Here is a 21581-nt window from a genome sequence, read left to right as displayed (position 1 = left end):
TGTTAAATATTAGCACCCGCAACCACAGAGACAGCACACACACCAAACACACACACACACACACACTATGCCTCTCTCTTCAATGTCTCCGTCTTTCACACACACACACACATGCACACACACTTACAGAGCACTCATCTTCACTACAGCAATGGGAAGATTTTAAGTGTTAATCTTGCAGTGCTGCTGATGGTGTCTAATGTATGCAATTAACAGTCAGGCAGGGCTGAGGGTTTGGTAATTAGCTGGCTGTTCACACTGATTAGAGGCTACCGCAGCCCTATGACTGCTCTGCTCTCCCCCAGGCCGCATGGAGGAAAAGGGGGGTTGGTGAAGAAAAGAGAGCTCAAGAGGGGAAGGGGGAAAAAAGGGGAAAAGATATTTTAACCAAGAATGTTTGAGAGGATGAGGATCCAGGTGTATAATTGTGTTTGTAATGCATCTTTAGTAAATGCAACTAAATTGACAATAAAATGCAGTTTTGAAATCAGTGCTACAACCAGATGAAGCAATTTATTAATTTTTCTGTGGTTTACTTTTTAATATCAACAAAAAAAAGATTGTGAAAGAGTCTTCAGCAAAGTTACAAAACCCTAATGTTTAACTTTACACCCAAAGGCCTGTCGTGTACTTAAATTTAGTTGTCATGAAATAGTCATAAAGATGAATGCGATTGTATGAGAGATTAGAGGCTCCTTTTTTGACTGGGTTGAAAAAGGAGCTTGTGCTTCAAAGAAGACATTTTTTATTGTCAGAAAGCCATCACAATGTGTAAAAAGGTTACAAATGTCTCCACTGGTTGACAGCAACCAAACTCATTCAAATAATATAAATATATATTATTTCTAACTTATCATATGTCTGCATTTCATATTCCTAACCATAAGAAAGTATCAGCAAAGTAAAATCATGAAGTATGAAACACTGGAAAACATCAGTGAATATTAGCATTAGACAAACATCTTCCAATTATTTCTAATAGAATCACTTCCTGTTTCTGCTAGTCTTCTTTGAAGATGAAGGTATGTTTATGTTTCTGGTGGGAAGAATATTTTACCTACTTTTGAAATAATTCACAGCAGTTCATATGTTTTTTCACCATTTGAGCTAAATAAAGTCCCACAAACATCAGTGAAACTGAATATGTTTTGGATGCTCTTTGCTTTGATTTCAGTCAAATTCAGTTAAATATCAATCATTGAGCTTTTAATACATCAGCAAAATTTCTGTATTTTTTAAAATTATTATTACTTTTGGGGGATTCAATACAGCTGCCTCTATCAAGGAACTTAAAACTCGTTTTTTTTTTATCCAGTCTGCCGGTTTATTCACCAGGTCAGACCACAAATAACACTAAGAATCGGTATCAGCCAAGAGAACTTTACAGGGATTTTGGCCATGAATGCTGAAACTTAACATATGATTTAGAAGTGTATGTCATGTCCACTCCAAACCCAATGTGTCTAAGAACCCACAATGTGAATGCATGTGTGTGTGGAAGAGAATGTGTATCCTGTGTGTGTCTTTAAGCTCTTTTAAATTAACTGGTTTTCTGGGTAGATTTGTTTCCATCTCGTTGCGCATCTCTGTGTAATTGGGTCAGCTGGTGGATGTGTGCGTTTGGGTGTGTGAGTGCAAGACGGTTTGCGTTCTTCACATTTCTTGTGTGTATTGTTTCAGCCTGGCCAAAGCCATCACAGGGGGCCCATGTTCATTTTGGCTGTCGTCTGTCCGTATGGTACGGAACAGTTTGAGATACGAACACACAAACATAAACACGCGCACACACTCGGAGAGCACTACAAGGGAGCACTTGCATTGCCCAGCAGGAAACAATTTGCGCATGTTTAAACACAAACACGTACAGACAGTGGAGCGAGCGCGAGCACTGGAGTTTCATGCCATCACACAGTGTGCCTGCATGACAAAAACACACACTGAGATACACACAGGGCACCGTTGAGCTGGTAACTGTTGGAAACTTCACGCATCCTCATGCAATCTTGGTCTCAGTGGGCCAGTAGACTTAAATCTGTCCCCTGCAGGACACAGTATGTGCACATGCTGAACATAGAACATTCCACTGTTGGAAATGAACAATGAGAAACAATCAAAGAAAATTAACTCCATTGTTCTCATCTCCTTTTGTCCACCTATAAAAAGATCTGACACACTGAGTGATTGGTTGACTTTTGTTATTTTTTCAAGAAAATTCTCATCCTTTCATTCAGCTTCCCATGCATGTAGCAGGCTGTGAACATCCAGCTTTTTTAGCTATGATGTTTAGTGGCTTCCAGTCATTCAGAGAGGGACTTGTTTGATTGTTTGATTTTCATGTGGACAAAGTGTTCATTTTTTTGGACACTTTTGTAGTGAAGTGAGACATTATGATCTTTTTACGTTGTCATTAATCAGTGTAAGGCAATTATGCACAAAGACACATTTCCTGAGCCCTGATTTTCCTTACTGCATAAGCAGTTTTACAACGTTGTGTTTTACATTTCTGGGATGCAGCTTAAAGCAATTTAATTCCTTAAAATTTCAAGTCCGATAACTTTCCATAAAAAAATATGGATTACAGTTGTCACGTTGTTTAGGCTGAGTGAAACATCTGGTTGCTCTTTATCAAATAACTAGCAGCTATTTTAACAGAACGAAAGGGCTTCATTATGACATAAAAAACTGGGATATTTATGTCATTTATATTTTATGTATTTACAAGTAAAAATCCTTATGCGTCTTTCCATACATTTATCGGGTCACATGGGCAACAGGTCCAGGACAGAAATCCAGACATGCCTCTCCCCCAGTGATAACACCAACCTCATGCAATCACAGCGCTTATCAGTGAAATGTGTTTTCAAAGGTGAAAATAGTTAACATGAAACATTGGCAACTTGTCAGTTCTCAGATGACATTCAGAAGCTTTACAAAAATTTTACAAAACTTTTTTTTTTTTTGTCTTGCTCATCAGTACCTCCATTGTCTGTCTCTGTATCTGTACGTATGTGTCAATTTTCCGGCTACTGTTCTTAACAAGACCTTAAAGAGTATCCAAGCCTTTGTTTATCATCCCCTAACCTGAAGTGTTCCACTTTGGGTTTTGAAAACTTTAAAAAAACACAAAAAAAAACTAAAAGCCATCACATTTGGTGTCAACATATCAACATATTATTAGCATATGCAAATCTTGGCGGCCCCTCACACTGTTGGGAATATAAGCAAACCCAACATTTTAACTATTAATGGGAAAAATAAGTTTAACAAATTTTTATCCTCTGATATAAGACAAAATATAGGTTTTTGATGTGTAGAAGATTTAAACACCAGTAAAACATCACACTTATCTTGCCACAGCAATGTTGGCCTATTTTATCTAACCTAAAGTCTCACAGTGGGACTAAGTTGGAAGTTGGCTCATTTTGATTAGATGTAGCCCAGCAGCACTGATTTGACCTGCTTCTCTGCTGGCAGCACATCGGCCATGTGTGCACATTTTCACAAAATGTATGGTGTAGAGGTATTATCCACCATGGAGACCATAAATAAACTATGCTTAAACCACTGAGACAAAACTGTCCAATTGATGTGCATCACAGAGTTGGTGAACAAATTTGGATGCCCTTTGACAGTCTGTGTTTGTTTGTGGCTCTTTAATATCAGCTTGCAACTAACAATGTTGACAAATATGTACAAACATGAATAAACCATAAAAATTGAAGAAGAAAAAAAAAACAGTTTGCATTTTTGATTTTGTACATATAACTATATAACATATGTCTTCTGCTTAATAATAAAATAGAATAACTTTTATTCCCATTGAAAATGGCTAATGTTGCACACAACTATTTCACTTCAAATGCACATGATAAAAACATTAGTATTTTGTAATGCGATGCATTTTAGCTTGATAATGTTAATGGCTACTGAACAATAAAGACCATGGTAAGATTAAAAAGACCTTTAAAAAGACGGATGCAGCAGTTTGTGAGATCTGAAATGAATTTGAAGAGGTCTCAAAAGTATTTGGAAAATTTCCTGAGGCCAATATTAGAAAACCCATGTGGCTACAAGAAACATATCACTTAAGGTGAGATGCTTCTTCTGTCCTAACTTTTCTTCATCCAAATTTTGTTGCAGCTAAATTTCTTTCTTTTCAACATAAGAAATCGATTCAACATCAAGATGAGGATATTTATTAATAAAGAGCTGGAGAACATCAACATAAAAGGTGTTGATGTTCTTGGTGTAGGCATCAACACCCTCTTGTTTCCTTTTCCTAAAAAAAATAAAGGTCAAACTACTGATGTAGAAATTTGCTTGTTGTATTAAGTTGTGTGCAATGTTAATAACATTGATCAGATCCCCATCATAACACCTGTTTCATTATGCTACGCACACAGACATACACGCACAAATATATTTGTTGATGCAACAGTTATCACACACCAACGTAGCATGCTCATACATACACTGAACCGCATTTATGTGTTCATAAGCATCAATCGCTTCTCGCTGGTTCCAGTTTGCCCTGTAACCACACAAAAACAAATATAGGGCTCCGAGATATGTGTATTTGTGTGCATCTGCGAGGCAACTGGAGCGTGAGAGAGGGCTATCCTGTAGGTGTGTGTGCGTGTGGGTGTGTGTGTGTCTGAGCCCGGCTGTTGTGCGGTCTCCGGTGTAAACGTGCAGTCAGGACTCATTTGGCAGACAAACAGGCCGCAGGGTGGCTGGGGAATCAACGTGTGTTTCCTTGTGTGTGTGCGTGTTTGTTTTCATGTGGCTATCTGATGGAGAAAAGTGAAAAGAAAAGAGAAAGAGAGCACAAGAGCAAGCAGAGGAGGTTAAGTTTGCATGACTGCACCGTAGCCTCTTTCTGTCAGATGCCGTGTGGCACATGCACAGAGGAACACACATACACCCACAAGCACACAGACCGTGAGGCACTTATGGTAAACAATAAACCAAAACTCATGAAAAAGGAACAAAACGCAAAATTCCACGATTTCTGCTTTCAGACAGAACTATAATTGGCTGCTCTCACCGAACAACTGCGTGAACTTCTTATTTCTGAGCAAATGTTTAGTCCTTTTAATGTACGCTGCTCCACATCCAACAAAGCAACTAAAAATAAGTTCAAGGCTGCACACAGTACAACAACCTTACAACCCACTCACACCTCCTAACTCAGTATGAGAGGCCTTATCAACAATGGGCAGAAAGGAAATGTAATTAGAACCAAATAAGGAACCTTCTTTTGTCAATTGAAATCACAGGTATGAAAGAAAGGTCTCCAGTCCTCCCACCTCCACCATCAGTTCTCCTCCTTCCTCCTCTCCCCCCACTTTTACTTTCTTCTCTCCTCCATCGCTCTTTCTCTCTCTCTCATACTTTCTCTCCCTCCATCAATACCCCTCTCTCTCCATCATCAGCACTAAATTCCCATTGATGTTTCTTTTCTTCTGCTGTATCGATCGCTTCATGAGAAGGAAGGGAGGAAAGGTGGAAGAGAAGAAGGGAGAGATGGTGTTATCTGTTAATTAATTTGTCCTGAAGCCGGCCGCCTATTAATCAGACAGATAAGAGGCATTGGATGGCTGAACGGCGCAGACAGGCTGGTGAGGCAGAGAGAGGGAGAGGCACACACACAAACACACGCTTAGGTGTGCACATGCAAAGACTCATGTATGGGCATTTTGTGTAAATAGACTGGGAAGAAATAGAACAAGCCTGCGGCATGAAAGTGTAGCTTTGTTTATTATTTACTACACTCAAGATATACAATTTTTATAGAATAGTCGTAGCATAAAGACACCTCATCCTGATAAAAAAATCATTGATGTGACTCAAAAAGAAAAGCAGCTCAATAAATTAATTACAAGGTTTTAATTATTGGTCTTTATTTGCATGCTGTGCGTGTGTGTGTGTGCGCAAATGTGTACATGTGTGCACACATCCCTCCTAATTTGTAATTAGGAGGGATGTGTTTGTCATTGACCGCATTCACAAACCCACTTATCATGCATATGATTTTTGATGATGTAAACAATTTTTATTATTAATAGTTGTGTTTATTTTAATTTGTGTACAAAGTTTTTGTAATCGGGACCTCAAATACCTCACTTTTGAGTGTGAAAAGGTTTTCTCTTTTTTGCGAGGCACTATACTTTGATTGAGTGTGTGTGTGTGTGTTTTTATATCTCTTGAAATGAAATCTTTGTTGAAAGTTGCACAACACCCAAGAACATTACAATCAACACTAGCTTGCATCTTTGTCTTAATGAGGCACCTGTCCCCAATACACAAACGCCACCTAATATATCCAGCATCTCAAGAGGAGGCCCATTGCAGCAGATGTTGCTAAAGTTATATCTGCCTTCTCATCTGCCTGTTTTCTTGGCAGGATGCTCTATTCCAACACACACATACACAAATGAACGAACTGGGGGAAGTGGCTCTGCAATGAGGTCTGACAGGTGTGCTCTCACGGTCCACTGTCGCTGCATTCTCTATGAAGGTTTGCACTCATGAAAAAGCAGCCATGTTGGCAGACAGGCAGGTGTGAATGGACAGGTGCGTGAGGAAGAGACAGCTGTGAGGAGAGGTGTGAGTGGGCAGGTGTTCCATTAAAGAGAAATAAAAAGGAGAAGACAGAGTGTTTGAGTTTATCATACAAAAGTAAGGCAATCATAAAAAAAAATACAAATAAAAACACATGGATCAGACCATAATTAGGAATAATATTTAAGCATTTAAATGGGCAAGATGTAAGAAAATGGAGCAAGAAAAAAAAAAAGAACAAACAAATGAGATCAGTCAAAGAAAGACAGACTCAGATATAAAAGCACAGGCTGTGGTGAAAAAGACAGATCTCCAAATGAAAGGACATGGATTGACCACTAAAGAAACCAGCAGTTTTAAGGCCGTAGCAGCAATTAGTGTGTGTTTTGAGTAGCGCTGCAGTGATGTCCAGCATTGATCCATGGAGGCTGTGGCAGGCTGAGATAAGGCTTACCATCCCCCAGGGAATAGCCCTGAGCGAAGGGGACAGAGGAAGTGGAGGAGGAGTACTGGAAGGAGGAATCTGGTCAAGTTAATGGATGAAGGGTAAAACAGAAAGATAGAAAGGAGTTGAGCTTGACCCTTTTATCCTGTCTTTTAAATATCTTCTTTACTTTGTAGTTTAACTTTTGATTACTTATTATAATCTATGGTTTTGGTTACTTGCTATAGCAGTACTACTAATAAGTAAAAGGTAAGTCAGTCTTGGAGTATGTTTTGAAAACGTGTTCTTTTCTAAAAAAAAAAAAAAAAAAAAAAAAGATTGTTCTCTACAATATGTTTTTATTCTCTCCTTCCCAAAGACTCAACACTTAGTTTATGTTGAGACTATATGCACTTCAATATGAGTTTAAAATTCAAAATGTGTAAAACGTTGAACTTGTGCATTTGATTCGAAATAGCAGAAATAAAAAGCAGCAAACAAACATAAAGGAAGAAATTAAAACATTTCCCTTCCTAATGTTCATCTTTTGGATGTGTCACTTTTCTCCAGGTTTCTCCACGCTGTCTTTGGCAGACCAGATGAGTCTACTGCAGAGCGCATGGATGGAGATCTTGATTTTGCGTGTTGTGTATCGCTCACTCTCCTTTGAAGACAAAGTAAGAGGCTTCACTGTTTTCTTCTTGCTCAAACGAAATTGACACATTCCAATCTAAGTTGTGTCTTTTTTCCTTGCTTCTTTATAGCTGGTATATGCTGAGGACTACATAATGGACGAGGACCAGTCAAAACTAGCGGGCCTTCTGGACCTGAACAACGCTATTCTTCAGCTGGTCAAGAAGTATAAGTCTATGAAGCTGGAGAAGGAAGAATTCGTCACTCTCAAGGCTATTGCGCTGGCTAACTCAGGTTTGAAACTGTTCACTCTTAGCTGTTTTTCTCTCTCTTCGCACTGATGTCTGTCTGCTGAGAGAGAGTTAATCCCAGGAATCTAGTTTATTCCCGTGGGGCTCATTTAGGATGAAACACCAGAGCCTGATTTCAATACCATGCATACAAACACACAAAAACACGCCTGCGCATGTTTGATGAAGTATGCTTACACATAAGGGGATGGATTTTTGTTGTTGTTGTTGTCGTCAACTTTACCACTTCCACTGTTGCTGCCACCCACATTTGTCTTGTCATACTCCGATTGTCACGAGTGCCGCTCATGCCCACACATATTTTATGCATGCATACTCAGAGGGGGTGTAGTACAAACATGGACAGACATGTTCAATCTGAATTCAACCCCCAAACAAAGTGGCAATCCCTTTTATAATTAGCATAGTCGTCTCTTCAGATGCCTGTTAAATAAAGTAAAATCATTAGGCTCCCGAATCTGTCGATAAAGGCCCGTCTCTGATGTGTCCAGCTGCATCGACAGCTGACTGACGCTCACGCACTCCCTCACACACACACCTTCTTCCTCTCATGACCCGTCTTTTGAACTTTGTCTTGGAAGCCAGCCAGCTCTTCAGTACTCTTTAATTACAAGGGGGAAGCTGTCAATACAATGTGTTTAAATGGAAGAATGTACTGCAAGCGCTTTCAATGGGTGAAGTAGAACCCTTTTTGTGTGTCAGTCTTCGTCTGTGCTCGCCAACAAACCAAACATTTACACATAAATTTATAAACTAGGGTGTTTTTCATTCAACTTTATGACATGGTAATCATGTGAAAAATGTATAAAATCAGAAATGTGGATCTAAAAGTCATTTGAAATAGTTTTTTTTAACAATTTGATCAAAGTTATAATGAAATTTGGTCAAATTACTTTCTAGTAATATTTGTCTGTCTACTATGAGAAAAAATTTAAGGAATAACCAGCATTTGTCTGTTTAAAGAGTGATTTAAAAAGCCAGATTTAAGAGAAGATTGAACCAATCCCCAATTTTGGAGTAATAAACAACAAAAGGGCATTATAAAACTAGTTAGTAAAGTATAGTTGTATTGTTTAAGTATTTGAATAAAAATTAAAATAGCCAATTTAAAGCACAGGTTTAAGTATTTCGATAACAATTTTGTCCTGTGAACCAAAACATTGCGACTGATGTTGGAATTAATTTATTTTGCCTTTGTGAAATACAATGAGCGATTAAGTGTGATTGCATTGAAGATTTATTTTTGTAAGAATGTAACGCCTAAAATGTACAATTCATACATAGATCTGTTGGTTTTCAGGAACAACATCCATGTTTATTTAAAAGACAATAACCATTTAAAGCAACAGATTATCAAAAAAGAGAGCTTAAAACTGTAGATTTGGTCGATTATGAGTACAGTTTTTTTATTGCCACTTGCAGTTTAATTTACTTTCAAAGAACATATACCAGGGGTCTCTAAATAATTAATCAAATAAGCAAATCCTGGTGATTTTCCAGGATTTTTCAAGAAATCCTGGAAAATCACCTACTTCTAGAGTGACTGTAATGACAGGCTGCTCAACGCTGTGGGAAGTTTTTTTTAAATTTCATCACTGATGTCCATATATACAGTAAGAACTTTGTATCTTTGCCCAGACTCTAACTGCACTCCAAGACAACAGAATGCTAGCATTAGCATTTTGAAGGGCACTGACACTAATTAATTCACAGGATGCTAATCGTCTGCATTAATGAAGCCAAGCCTTAAGAAATGTTAGCAAACGTGCCCCACATGTAAAGAAAGCTAAACTGGCCATGGGAAACAGGAGGTGCATGTGTGTCGTGGTGTAAGTGTGTGTGCTTATGCTTGTGTTTTCCCTCGTTTATATGTGAATTAGTTCCATGTTAACATGTACACGTTTTAACAGCCTTATGTGCTCGTGCTCATTAAAGTCTGCTGTTTTACTTGAGAGGGTGCAGCAGGTCACGGCACAGGCAGAAGCCACGTCTATCAGTTTAAACTCTACACTAATAAAAATAATGTGAAACTCATTAAATTTCCATAAAACTTCATCCCAATAAGTACTGGCTGCACATAAGGAGGGTCCTTACTTTAAATTAAACAATAAAGAAAAGTAGAGTTGTTTTTTTTATGGAGTTTATTAATAGTACTCCACCAGAAGCCATTTTCACATAATGAAAATGTACATTAACTTAATATTTGGCCTAAAAGTATTGAAAAAGTAAGCCAATGTATTTTTATATGTAAAGAAAGTTTTGATGATACATTCACTTATCTCATTGTTTTTTAATAAATTCATCTGTTCTTTCTTTACAACCTCTTTGCTGGCAAACAATCATTAAACTGCAAGGAATAAAAATACAAGGAAACACAACAGCTGATCTCAACCCAAAACTATGATAGACTGAGCTTTTTATTGATCCCAAAGAAATCAGCCCGCTGACCGCTCTCGCCCTGCATACTGATGTATGTATTACCCTCCCTAAATTCAGCAGTGCGTCTTTGATTGTTTGTGTGTGTTAACGCGTAAATCTTTGTGTAAATGTTGACTCGTTTTGTCTCTTCGAACATCATCATTTTTGTTCGTTTAATGTCAGAGACCAGGTTCCTTTGGTTTAATTCCCTTCTGCTCTCCTATTTTTTTTCAGTCTTTTCCGTGTGTTTTTAATTTATGTGCCTCTAGTAATTAAAAGCATAATATTATGTGGAAAGCTGGGTGTGGTGTAAGTGCAGTTGCCATTGATAGTTGACTTGTAATTATTATTTAACATGCATGTAATCATTGATCAGTACATTGATCAGAGGTTGTGAGCCAAAGGCCAGCTCACATTAGGAGTTTGCATCCCAAAGGAGCAATACGGAGCATTATTACTGAGACATTCTCATCCTTTACTGCTATCCATCCAAACACACCAAGAGAGCAGAGACGTGAGCAGCTGCAGATTTCTCCACACACATACAGAAACTGTTTGCTGTTGCTGCATCTCTTCATCGTTTCAAGAATCCATCTCTTTTTTTTTCATCCTCCCACTCGTCTTTTCATCTGTCCATTCATCACACCCACAGGCGCACCCTTCAGAGACATTGAGAAAAGTAGTGTCTGGATTTATGTGATGGTAAAACTACATCCATGTTTTCTCTCTTAGTAAAAAAAAAAATAAAAATAAAAAGATTTTTTTTTGTATGAAGGCTTCTGAAAAACCTAAAACAATGTCAGTTAATATTTCTGTTTCAATGCCACAAAAAATCTGATTTTTGACTAAATGAATCCATTCTTAATCGTCTGTTTTATACAGATTTTTATTTCAATTTGACCGTTTGCCTGCAGACGTTAAAATCCCTCAAAAACTCAACAGGACTAATTAAATCAATTTGTCAACAGATTGCCAATTTTCATATATATTTGATGTCTTTTTGCCACCAAAGACAGCAGGACCAGTTTTTTTATTTATTTATTTTTTGCATTGTAGCGTTGTAGGCATCTTATCCTATGAAATGACAATGTGTTATCTGTTCAATTTTTTTATTTTATTCTGACATCGACTCTCCTCTCTGTCCAGACTCCATGCACATTGAGGATGTGGATGCTGTACAGAAGCTCCAGGATGTGCTCCACGAGGCCCTGCAGGACTATGAGGCTTCCCAACACCAGGAGGATCCCCGCCGGGCCGGCAAGCTGCTTATGACTCTCCCCTTACTCCGTCAGACCTCCACCAAGGCTGTGCAGCATTTCTACAGCATCAAGCAGGATGGGAAGGTCCCAATGCACAAACTCTTCTTGGAGCTGCTGGAAGCCAAGGTCTGAGCGCGTGGACTGGATCGAAGGACAGATAGACGCCAGTCTGAGTGACTTGAGCTACATGTCAAACTTTGATCAACAACTTTGAATGACCTCTTGTTCTTTTACATGCAGATACTCCTATACTTGCATACACAGATGTGCAAACACACACAGATCTGTTCTTAAGAGTTGTTTGCTGACACATCCCCTACAGAATCGATCAAAACCATATACCTGAACCCTAAAGCTGTTGACTAAGGAGCCTGGAACGTTTTTTGATGAAGAAAGGGACAGGAGGACTCAACCCTACAAATGGCCAATGAGAGACGACAGGTCAGAGCAGGTACTTCATGGCAGTTATATAACAATTACCAGAAATTCAGATTGTGACAGAACACTTATGCATCAAATAACACTTAAAATGTTAATGAAAGACAACTGAGGGAACATAATAGACAATAAATCTCCCCACATTAGTTCTGAAAGACTCTCAGACTATACCCACATTTTCTTTCCACAATTCCATTCGATATAAAATAATTTTTTTAAAGTTCGACACGAACTGAGTGGGGGAAAAAAAAATCAATGCATAGAAAATACTGACATTGGTTGTAGGTGTACATGTACAGAGAAGTTTGGATGGATGGACCGAAAGAAAAGAAGAGGATATTTGCCCTGCCAAAGAATGGAACCACCCATTCAGAGGATGCCAGCAAACGTTACAGTTTTAACCCCAATCTGTTCTGGTTTTAGGTGGTTTCCAGTCCTGGACCTAAAAAAAAAAAAAAAAAGAAAGGTTACCTTGTGGTTGTTGCTGGGTTAGAGCACCTAGGACCAGGAATGGAAACAACAAACACTTTAAACATTTTCTGGTTTTCCATGACTCCCTTTTTTCAGTAGCACCCGAGTAGCTTCTGCTTCATGAAGACGACTGATTCTAGTCAACTAAAATTGTCAGCTGTGTTTGTACTGTTGGTGAAACTAGGAACGATTTAAAAAAATAAAATAAAAAATGGGCAGCTAGACAACGCTATTGTCTGTTGGCCTTTAAGACTGCATTTGAGTCTTAACACTCGAGTTGTGTTGATATTCAACACCATAATCAGACCTGTGAATCAAAACTGTCTTCCTAACAAAAACCTTTAAATAGTTCACATTTTCTTTGGAGGTAAATACTCTGTCATTTACCCCTCTTGTGTTTGGATATCTGTTTGAAACATTTTTAGCTGTTTGGGATCCAGGGTTGCAGCTCTCCACATACAATATTAGTAGCAGTTTCACTCTCTCAGTGTGCCATTGAAAATGGTCTGGCCCAAGATCACCATCCACACTCCAAAGTCTCACCTCACTCCTGCTCTCGTCACCATAAAGTGTTCACAACTTCCAGCTCATTTCTTGCGGCTGCGTCTTGTGACTCTCTCAAGAAATGTAGCAGAAGATTCAGTCACTGGACAAAACACAAATCAGTCGGAAAGGTTTGCTGACTAAACTAACTTAAGAACAACTGTTTTTCCTTTGAAATAACTTGTCTTTCTTTTTTTTTTCTCCTAAAAAAGAATCATAATGGTAAAACCGATATAAGTGTAAATATTTTCATCCTGTATATGACATTTATCTCAGCTTTGATTTATATTTTAAAATGATCTTCTCACAACTGGGTAAGTCAACGTCTTTTCTTTTATTTCCATCGGCCTGACCACTGTCAACATTATCGCATATATGTAACAAATATCACAAGTAATAATGTGTTGACAATTCAGTTTGTCTTAAAAACTCTGAGCAATAGTGGTTTTCAATAGTGGGATTTGGGCATTTGGACAAAGTCTGCAATATAAATATTTTGTGGCAGTCTCAAATTTGGAAAAAGATGTATTCAAAGAAAAAAATGCTGCTTTTCTTTCTCTGTAGAACTTGTTTTAAGCTGTTGGAAGACACTCGACTAAATTTGGTGAAGACTGTTAGCTACAGGCAATACAGACCAGGAATAGGATAATCCAGATTAAAGTCGCTACATAAAATGTTCTGGTCATCTTTGTGGATGAAGTTGATCAGATTTAGGGAAGAGAGTTTGTTTGGGACTCAAAAATAATATATTCAGTTTATCAATTTGCATCAGTAGGCTCATGTATTTGGGTTCAGCTGTGAAACCTCATTAGATCAAAGTTTGTTGGGAAAAGCAACGGTGCTAACTAAATCATACCACTTCCTGTTTGCTTGCTGTCATAGACTGTATAAAAGTGGGTTGAGAGGGTTGGCTCCTGTGACGTCACCAATTGATTTAAAGGGCTCTTTCGTGTTTCAACTCTTCAAGTTCATCACGTGATGCTGCTAAAAACTCTGCTTTGGTAACCATTTGAATTGCAATTGAAGCATATTTACATAATGGTCATCAATGTTCAATATGCTAAATTATAGAATTTGAAGGTGAAAATTATTTAAAAACAAACTTTTATGAGGCTACAAATATGGTGAAATGTAAAGATTTTGACATAAACCCTCTTCGCCAATGGAAATTAGATTTCTTTGGCTTGACAATTGATCCTTATACAGTCTATGCTAGCTGGCTTCTTTCTTGTCAGTGGATGGTTAAATTGAAAGTGAAAATAAAAGCATCATAAACCAGAAAGAGTGAAGATAATAAAAAGAGGCATTCAGACAAAAGGGAATCGAAGAGTTTATCAAATGCATTTCTACTAATATTTATTAATGTGCCTCCTGTCGGGCTAACTACCTAATTAGCTTGTGACTCGTATTTTAAATCTGCCTCATTCGCTTGTGTATAAACTGGACTGTTAAGGCCTTTCAGAATAGTAATTTAAGATGTGAATATCTATCTAAGCTAAACTGTAGCTTTAAATGGCTTAAAATGAGAAATACATTTTTATGGCAGTAATCCTAATGTATTTTGTTAACTGTAAAGAACATATTTCGTGTTTAAATTCACATAGTTTCTCTAGAGGAAAGAACTGGAAAAGGGTGGAAGACAATTGGGTTTTACAGTTGGAACAGGAAGCATACATAACAGGTAGACAATTGACTTTTTTTTCTTTTTTTTTTTTTACTGTATGTAATTTTTAAAGCCAAATAAGAATGCCAAAATATCTATTGTAGATGACACTGTAATCTAATGTAAAATTGCAACATTTCACAGCTGAGGAGTGCAGCAATTTAAGTGTAGTTGACCTCTAACAACACATGTCCTGTATCAACCATCAATATTTTCAGTAAGGGGTGTTTCCTCTACCTTCTTTAACCCTGCTGTATATTGTAAATTATGCAGATTATAATTCTAACATAATACATTTTATTGTTAAAAAGAAAAAAAGCAAGAACAACGGGGGAGGGGGTTGTAGTTCAGCCTGTGCGTTTCATGTTTGCTGTTTTTTCTGTCAAGAGAAAGAGCTCTCTCTTATCAATTTTTGTTTGTAAATCGTCTATGATTTCATTCTTTTCTCCTCTGTTGAGTCTTTTTGAGATGTTGCTGTGTACTTTATCTTGTGGTGATTTGTGCTGTGTGCTTCTTCTGTAGACAGCAGAGTAGAGTAGAGGCCATGTTGTTTGTCTTTCTGTCAATCAGTACTTTGGGGTCTGGGCACTGGAGTTGCTAAAAATGAACCAAACATGACATAAGGCTCTGTAACTTGGCTACTATGATCAAATTACAGCATTCATCGCTACCCAACTATACATCATTAAATATCAAATATCTAAATGAAGAAACTGATAATTTGTGTAACATTCCTGTAGAATAAAAATATTCTGTATATCTTTAGGTAAATAAAGCTGAAATAAAAGGACATTTGAGTAATTAATAGGTGGCACTTTTTTTGATAAACTCACTGTACATATCTGCCCTCTGTAAAGTTCTGCTCTGCCATTATTTTTGACGTTTCAAAAGAAAAATAAGAAAAACCAACAAAAAAAAAAACATTTTAATTTTTTTTTCTTTCCCTAATAAAGAAACCCAATTATCTTCTCCAAAACATCCATGACATTGTGGACACATGGTACAGTCCAGTACAATTAAACTCCAAAACACATATTTAAAATCACGCCATCACCAACATTATCATATGTCGTTTTAAGAGAGTAAAATTAGCAAAACACAGATTACAGACTTGTATGTTAAGTTCTGAATATAAGAGTTGATTTTTCTGTTTTGGTTGTAAATTCTAATATGTCTGACCATTGTCCCCTTGCAAATTGTGTTGAATACTGTCCACTGTACATTATACCAAACAAAGGGTATGGAAGAATGGTGCTCTCTTCCAACTGTTCTTTGCCTTTTGTTACAGTCTTTTTTTAATTGTCAATTGTATCCCTGTGAACTCCTGACCTACTCAACACACTGAAGAGTGTTGAAACTCTCTCCGAAGTGATTAACGCTGAACTGAATCTGTGTGCTCGTCACTGGAAATGGTTTACGCAGATGACACAAGGCCATTTTGGATGACTGAAAGAAATTATCCTCTGAACTCAGAGGCTTTGTCCAGGTTTTGATCTGACTTAACGCCACAATTTGTGTGGAGGGGAGCATTTTACCTTATGCACTTTTTTGTTGTTAGGATTACTCTGAAGACAATGTAAGATGACGAAGCTAAAGTTGCACATTTCTTGTGTTACCTTGTATAGCCAAATGATGATATGTCTTTTTATTAGGATTCTGCATTTAGAATTAATCTACAGTATTACAACCACCAAAACTGGTGTTTCCACAAAGAACAGTGGGAGGCTTGACTGTATTGGGATTTTTGGTGGACTTCTGATACCAAGATTTTGACCAGTTTGCACTTCGGGTAACATCTTATTGCCCTTAAGAAGAGGGCAATAAGATGTCACTCCATTTTAGAAGAGTTTAAATGAAGCAAAGGGGAAACTGATTGACCCGTAGTGGCCAATCATAGCTGACTGTCCCCCTAGCTCCACCTAAAATCTACAAAGACCAAAATTTAGCATCCTACAGCTCTACAATATTTGTCATTTAATCCCGAAATGTAACTGCCACTTGTGCTGCAGCCTGTCTCCAGTCTGAATTAGCAAAAGTGGGAATATTTAATGGAGAGAGAAACTTTTGTGGGACAAAATAGATGCGCAAGGATAACAAGGCGCTTGAGTGGTGAAGAATTACTGACAACAGAAGACCTTCTAGTATTATTAAAAACATGTCTGTAGATTTTAGATGTGCTTCACATCAATAAATAGAACAAAAAAAAAAGAAAAACAATAACCTGTATATTTTTGTGACGTGTATCATACAAGTGTGCTCCAACAATAATGTCCATTTGTGTAAATGTATTTATTTCACATTGTATATATTGTTCATTGCAAAAAGAGAGACCTATGATTCTGTAACTTAAACTATTATGGGTTAAAACATTACATGTGTTACTCCAAACTATGCCTTTCAGGATTATTACTGTAGAGCAATATCAATTAAAACCAGGCTTCCAGTTTTGAAATCAGCCTCCTGTCTCTGATTTTTTTTTTTTTTTTTTTTTTTTTAATGATTTGCTACAACTAGAGTATCGGCAAATAGAAAGCAAGCTACTTATCTGGCTGTCAGTTCTGCGAGACAAGACCACGACAAGCACTGAATCACAGAAGTCAGTTTATAGTTTTCCAACACATGGAAACTTATTTCATTTAGAACCACCAAGTAGCCACATTTGTAAGATTACAAAGCCAGATATATATACCCTGCTACCAGACTCTTTTTCTTTTCAAGAAGTACACATGCAGACTGCATGATGACGATAAAAAGAAAAGTGAAATCAATTATGAATCAGACAGGAGATGGGATTCCCCTTCAACTGGCTGTCAGTTCATCAGAGTGCATTCTCGTTCCCCACCTCCCCTTTCTCAGTACCCAGCAACAGTAAATGGGATGCAGAGGGCAGATATTTAATGTAGCATATAGCCATGAAGGGTTTTAAGAAGCTTTTTCCCTAACAGGGGGGAGCCCTGACCTGCAGGCAAATATTTTTCAACTAGATGTCATAAGAAGATATTAGTGGAGCGAATCATTTTTTATAGCCTTCTTGCACACTTTCTTCTCACTCTTCGGTTTAAGTTGCTGCCCGCTCACTCAGCCCTCCGCACAGATGTTTTATTTTACTTGGTTGCCTTTTGGAGTTCATTTGTTTTATTTTATTTTTGATTGATTATTATGATATAATAAAAGCTACTTGAGCATTTCGGCTGCTACGGGGCTCTTATCGTTAACCTTGTGGAACATGTGCTAGAGTGGGTTCCTCATGCCGCATCGCTAATGCCCACTTTAACTCTTTTATTTTTTCCCCCACTGCCCTCTGGCTTCATCTGGATTTCTCCTTGCACCTTCACTTCTCCAAGTGTCTTTTGTGCTTTTTGCCTGTTTCTGTGTTATCTCTTCTCTCTGCAATATATATATATGACAAGATATTATATATATTGTGAAGATAATTTTTCATTTTTCTCTAAAAGAAAAATAATTAAAACATTGAAACAGGTCCAAGGAGACAACCCAGACATTTTCCTAGTGACATTTTCCAGCCCATTATTTCCAAAGAAAGTTGAGTCCTTTCAGTGCAGCGTCCAGCAACCCAACAGACAAAAAAATTATATTTTTGATCTTGATCTTTTGTTCATGAAATATCTTAGGCCATAGGCAAAGGCTCCTTTGTTAACTTTACCTAAGTTTCCACATTACTATGACACCCCAATACATCTTTCTATTCCACAAGACATCCTTCAGTCAAGATCAGGAGACCAGCAAACTTGAAGTCCTTTGCTTGAGGCAGCAAGTCCTGCGCTAAATGAAACGGGCGCACCTGCATCTCATCTGACATGAGCAGCTGCCTGGTTGCTGAGTACCAACGGATGTGGTAACTTTTAGCCGTCTGTGTTCCTCTCACGCTTCAGCGTCTCCAAACGTTATTCATACTTGACAAAATAAACCTCTGGGAGCCTTTGGCTACAAGCTGACAACTCAGGTAGGAATGTTTTTATTATTTCTTCAATATCATTGTTTGCTCTTCAATCCGCCTTTACCTTCAGTTACACATTTTGAGTAGTGTCTTCAATTTTTATGTTCTTTTACACAACGTTCTGTTGCAAAACAAAAATGTGGATCAGATTTGTCACCTCTTGATCCACTGTGAATAGGATGAGTCGCGAATGGTGTCCATTTCTGTAACATAGGTCACACAGCCTGCTGTGTAGCAAGTTTGCGCTAATCACAACCATAATTTGCTATTTTGGAGATTTTAACTCCTCTTGTTCAAAAGAGAACACATAAAAACATTTACATTTTTAGATCTGAACATTTGGAGAACAGAATGAGCTTTATGCGTGTGTCTTTCTCCTGCATATTCTCAGGTGAGGTGATCATCATTATCGATCCATAGACTGATATACTGGTACATTTTCATCTATAAAGCTATTCTTTGATTGTTCCTGCCGTACCTACAGTCCTGCCACAGACTTTGTTCTCAGGACTTACTTTATCCTCTGTGTTGTATTCGGACAATCAGAATTGGAAAAAATGCATTTTCTTCTCTGCCTAATTAAACTTGGAGCACCCATCAGAAACTGAAATATTCATTTGATTCCCTTTGTCATCATTTAAATTTCTTTTTAACAACAAAGAGAAATCATGTCATGAGATTTGCTCTTGTCTTAAAGCCATATATTGTTTAATGAAGTCGAGTTGTTTAATTGCTTCTAATGTTATTGTGTTTTTGATTGTCTTTTGTTAGTTTTCTCCAAATAGGTGTCTCTTGTAAACTAGATCTTGGTCCTCAATGGAACAACCTGCATAAATAAAGGTTAAATGAATAAAAACTGCTACTCCAAATATTTGAATGTGCTCAATTGATGCCTTCAGCTTGGTGTGTAAGAACGAGTGTCCACTGCATATTAAACCTACCATCTATCTAGTAGCCACTGGTGGGGGGATTTAAAGTGCCACTAATTCAATGGCCAGTGACACGTCAGACTATTTATTAAAGTACACTAACCTAATAAATGGCCCATAGAATGGAGAGTTAAAACATTTACTGTCCTGAGAGAGAGATTGAGAGCAATATATACCGAAAGAAAGACAAGAAAGGGGAAGAGAGAAAAGACAGAGAAAGGGGAGAATGAGAATAAATGACCCATCGTATAGAGTTAAGACATTAAAAGTGCAAATAGACAGCTGACCCTCATATATAGCTTGCACATGCAGCACAAATGTATGCAGTCACTAAAGCCACTTCACACCTTATGCGATAGAGAGAGGAGGGAGAGAATGATAAGAAGTGGGAAAGGATGAAGAATTGGATTACCCCAGGAACATGGGACTGTAGTAAAATAAAAAGAGGCAAGAAATAGCAGAGATCATTGAATGTGATTGAGTCACATTAAACAGGAAAAAAATGTATTGAAAAGATCACCAAAAGAATCAAAATCAAATAAAGAGAGTATTTTAGAGTATTAGCTGTAGTTTCTAAATGAAGGTATGTAAAGAATACACTCTACAGATACTCTGCTGCTTCTAGTACATTTCTGTAAAATAGAACGGACTATGGTTCTGTGTTTACTGTGGTTCTGTGTTTTTGTGTGTCTCTGCTGTTTTTTCATTGCACAATCAAATCTGGCAGTATCTTATGCTTGGACTGGTTCTGCTGGAGTTGTTTTTTTTCTGCTGTTGCCACGTGCTTGCTCGATAAAATTACTGCAAATTGACCGGTTTCCTTAGATAGAAAACGTTTTATACACTGGGCTTGCAAACTGAATTGTTTAAGAACTAACTATAACTATTCAATATGAATATGTGTAATTGGATTTGAATCTGTTATTTGACTGATATATATTTTCTTGATCTGATTATTTGTGTGGACTTTATCTTTTAAAGTGCTGGAAGTGATTTTGATTTTGTGTGAATTGCCATTACTTATGAACTATTTTGAAATAAACTAATTCCAACTTTTTCCACACTGAAATATTTAGACAATTGAAAAGGTAATATACAAATAAGTCTTGAAAAACACATAAGAAACAAACCCAAATATTTTAAACTTAAACGAGTTCCTCCAATAAAATTAAATTAATGCAATTTGCTTTTGCACAACTTCCAGTGATTCCACTGTCAGTGAAATATGATTCATTCAACCAGCAGAATCTTTTTTCTTCTTTGCTGTTTATGCTCATTGTTCATCCACTGATGTCTTTATTCCAGTGTAGTATAAATCAACATTTTTGTATCAGTTTAATAGGCCAATTGTCAGGGGAGAATTTAAGTGGAGATAGTTTCCAAAAAGCCCCGAGCTACTAATGCAGCTTTGACAGGGGAAAGGTGATTGGCATAGACAAAGTATATGTATGTGTTTCTGAATTTGCTGCTGGATGATGATATGTGTATGTGCATTGTCAAGAGAGGCAGGAGGTTAATTCAATCCTATAGAAAAGCAGCATGGAGGGGATTGGGCAGCACAGCCCTGGGGGTATCACTGGCCTCAACCCCAATAGGGGGCAGAAATCATGCCCACACACACACGACACAATATGGACTGGATGTCTGGAGGCTCTAAAGTGTGGAACGCTAAGGGAAAGCCAAATTGTTTTTAAATCTGGGTTCTGGTGGATTTCATTTGGAGCCGAGCAGGGTAAATGATGAATGTGGATTAAAATATATACCTATTTATAGAAAACGCTGCATAAAACAAGGACAAGAAAGAAGAGGACATTCGGTGATAGAGGGCAGTAACAGGGTTTCAGGGTAGAGAGAGGGGAGACAGAAATGGAGTGCATGAAAGAACGGAGTGGTACTGGAGGAAAGAGGGATTTGTGGGACAGGTACATAATTATAAGACAAAATGCCTGAAATAGAAAGTATGTAGACAA

The 21581-nt window shown here is 37.6% G+C and overlaps 1 protein-coding gene across 6 annotated transcripts in view; it reads left to right on the top strand.

The window, feature by feature from the left end:
* esrrga (estrogen-related receptor gamma a) overlaps nucleotides 1-17179 on the top strand; it is a 126489-nt gene extending 109310 nt beyond the window's left edge. For all 6 annotated transcript variants that reach the window (XM_055036637.1, XM_055036636.1, XM_055036634.1 and 3 more), the window contains 3 exons: nucleotides 7559-7665; nucleotides 7753-7915; nucleotides 11497-17179. In XM_055036637.1, the coding sequence (XP_054892612.1) occupies nucleotides 7559-7665; nucleotides 7753-7915; nucleotides 11497-11741 (515 nt within the window). In that variant the 3' untranslated portion in view covers nucleotides 11742-17179. The remainder of the gene's footprint in view (nucleotides 1-7558; nucleotides 7666-7752; nucleotides 7916-11496) is intronic.
* The last annotated feature ends 4402 nt before the right edge of the window (nucleotides 17180-21581 follow it).

Source organism: Poeciliopsis prolifica, unplaced genomic scaffold (genome assembly GCF_027474105.1).
Source record: "Poeciliopsis prolifica strain line A6 unplaced genomic scaffold, Auburn_PproV2 SCAFFOLD011, whole genome shotgun sequence".
Lineage (NCBI taxonomy): Eukaryota > Metazoa > Chordata > Actinopteri > Cyprinodontiformes > Poeciliidae > Poeciliopsis > Poeciliopsis prolifica.
This window is presented reverse-complemented; position numbering and strand designations above follow the sequence as displayed.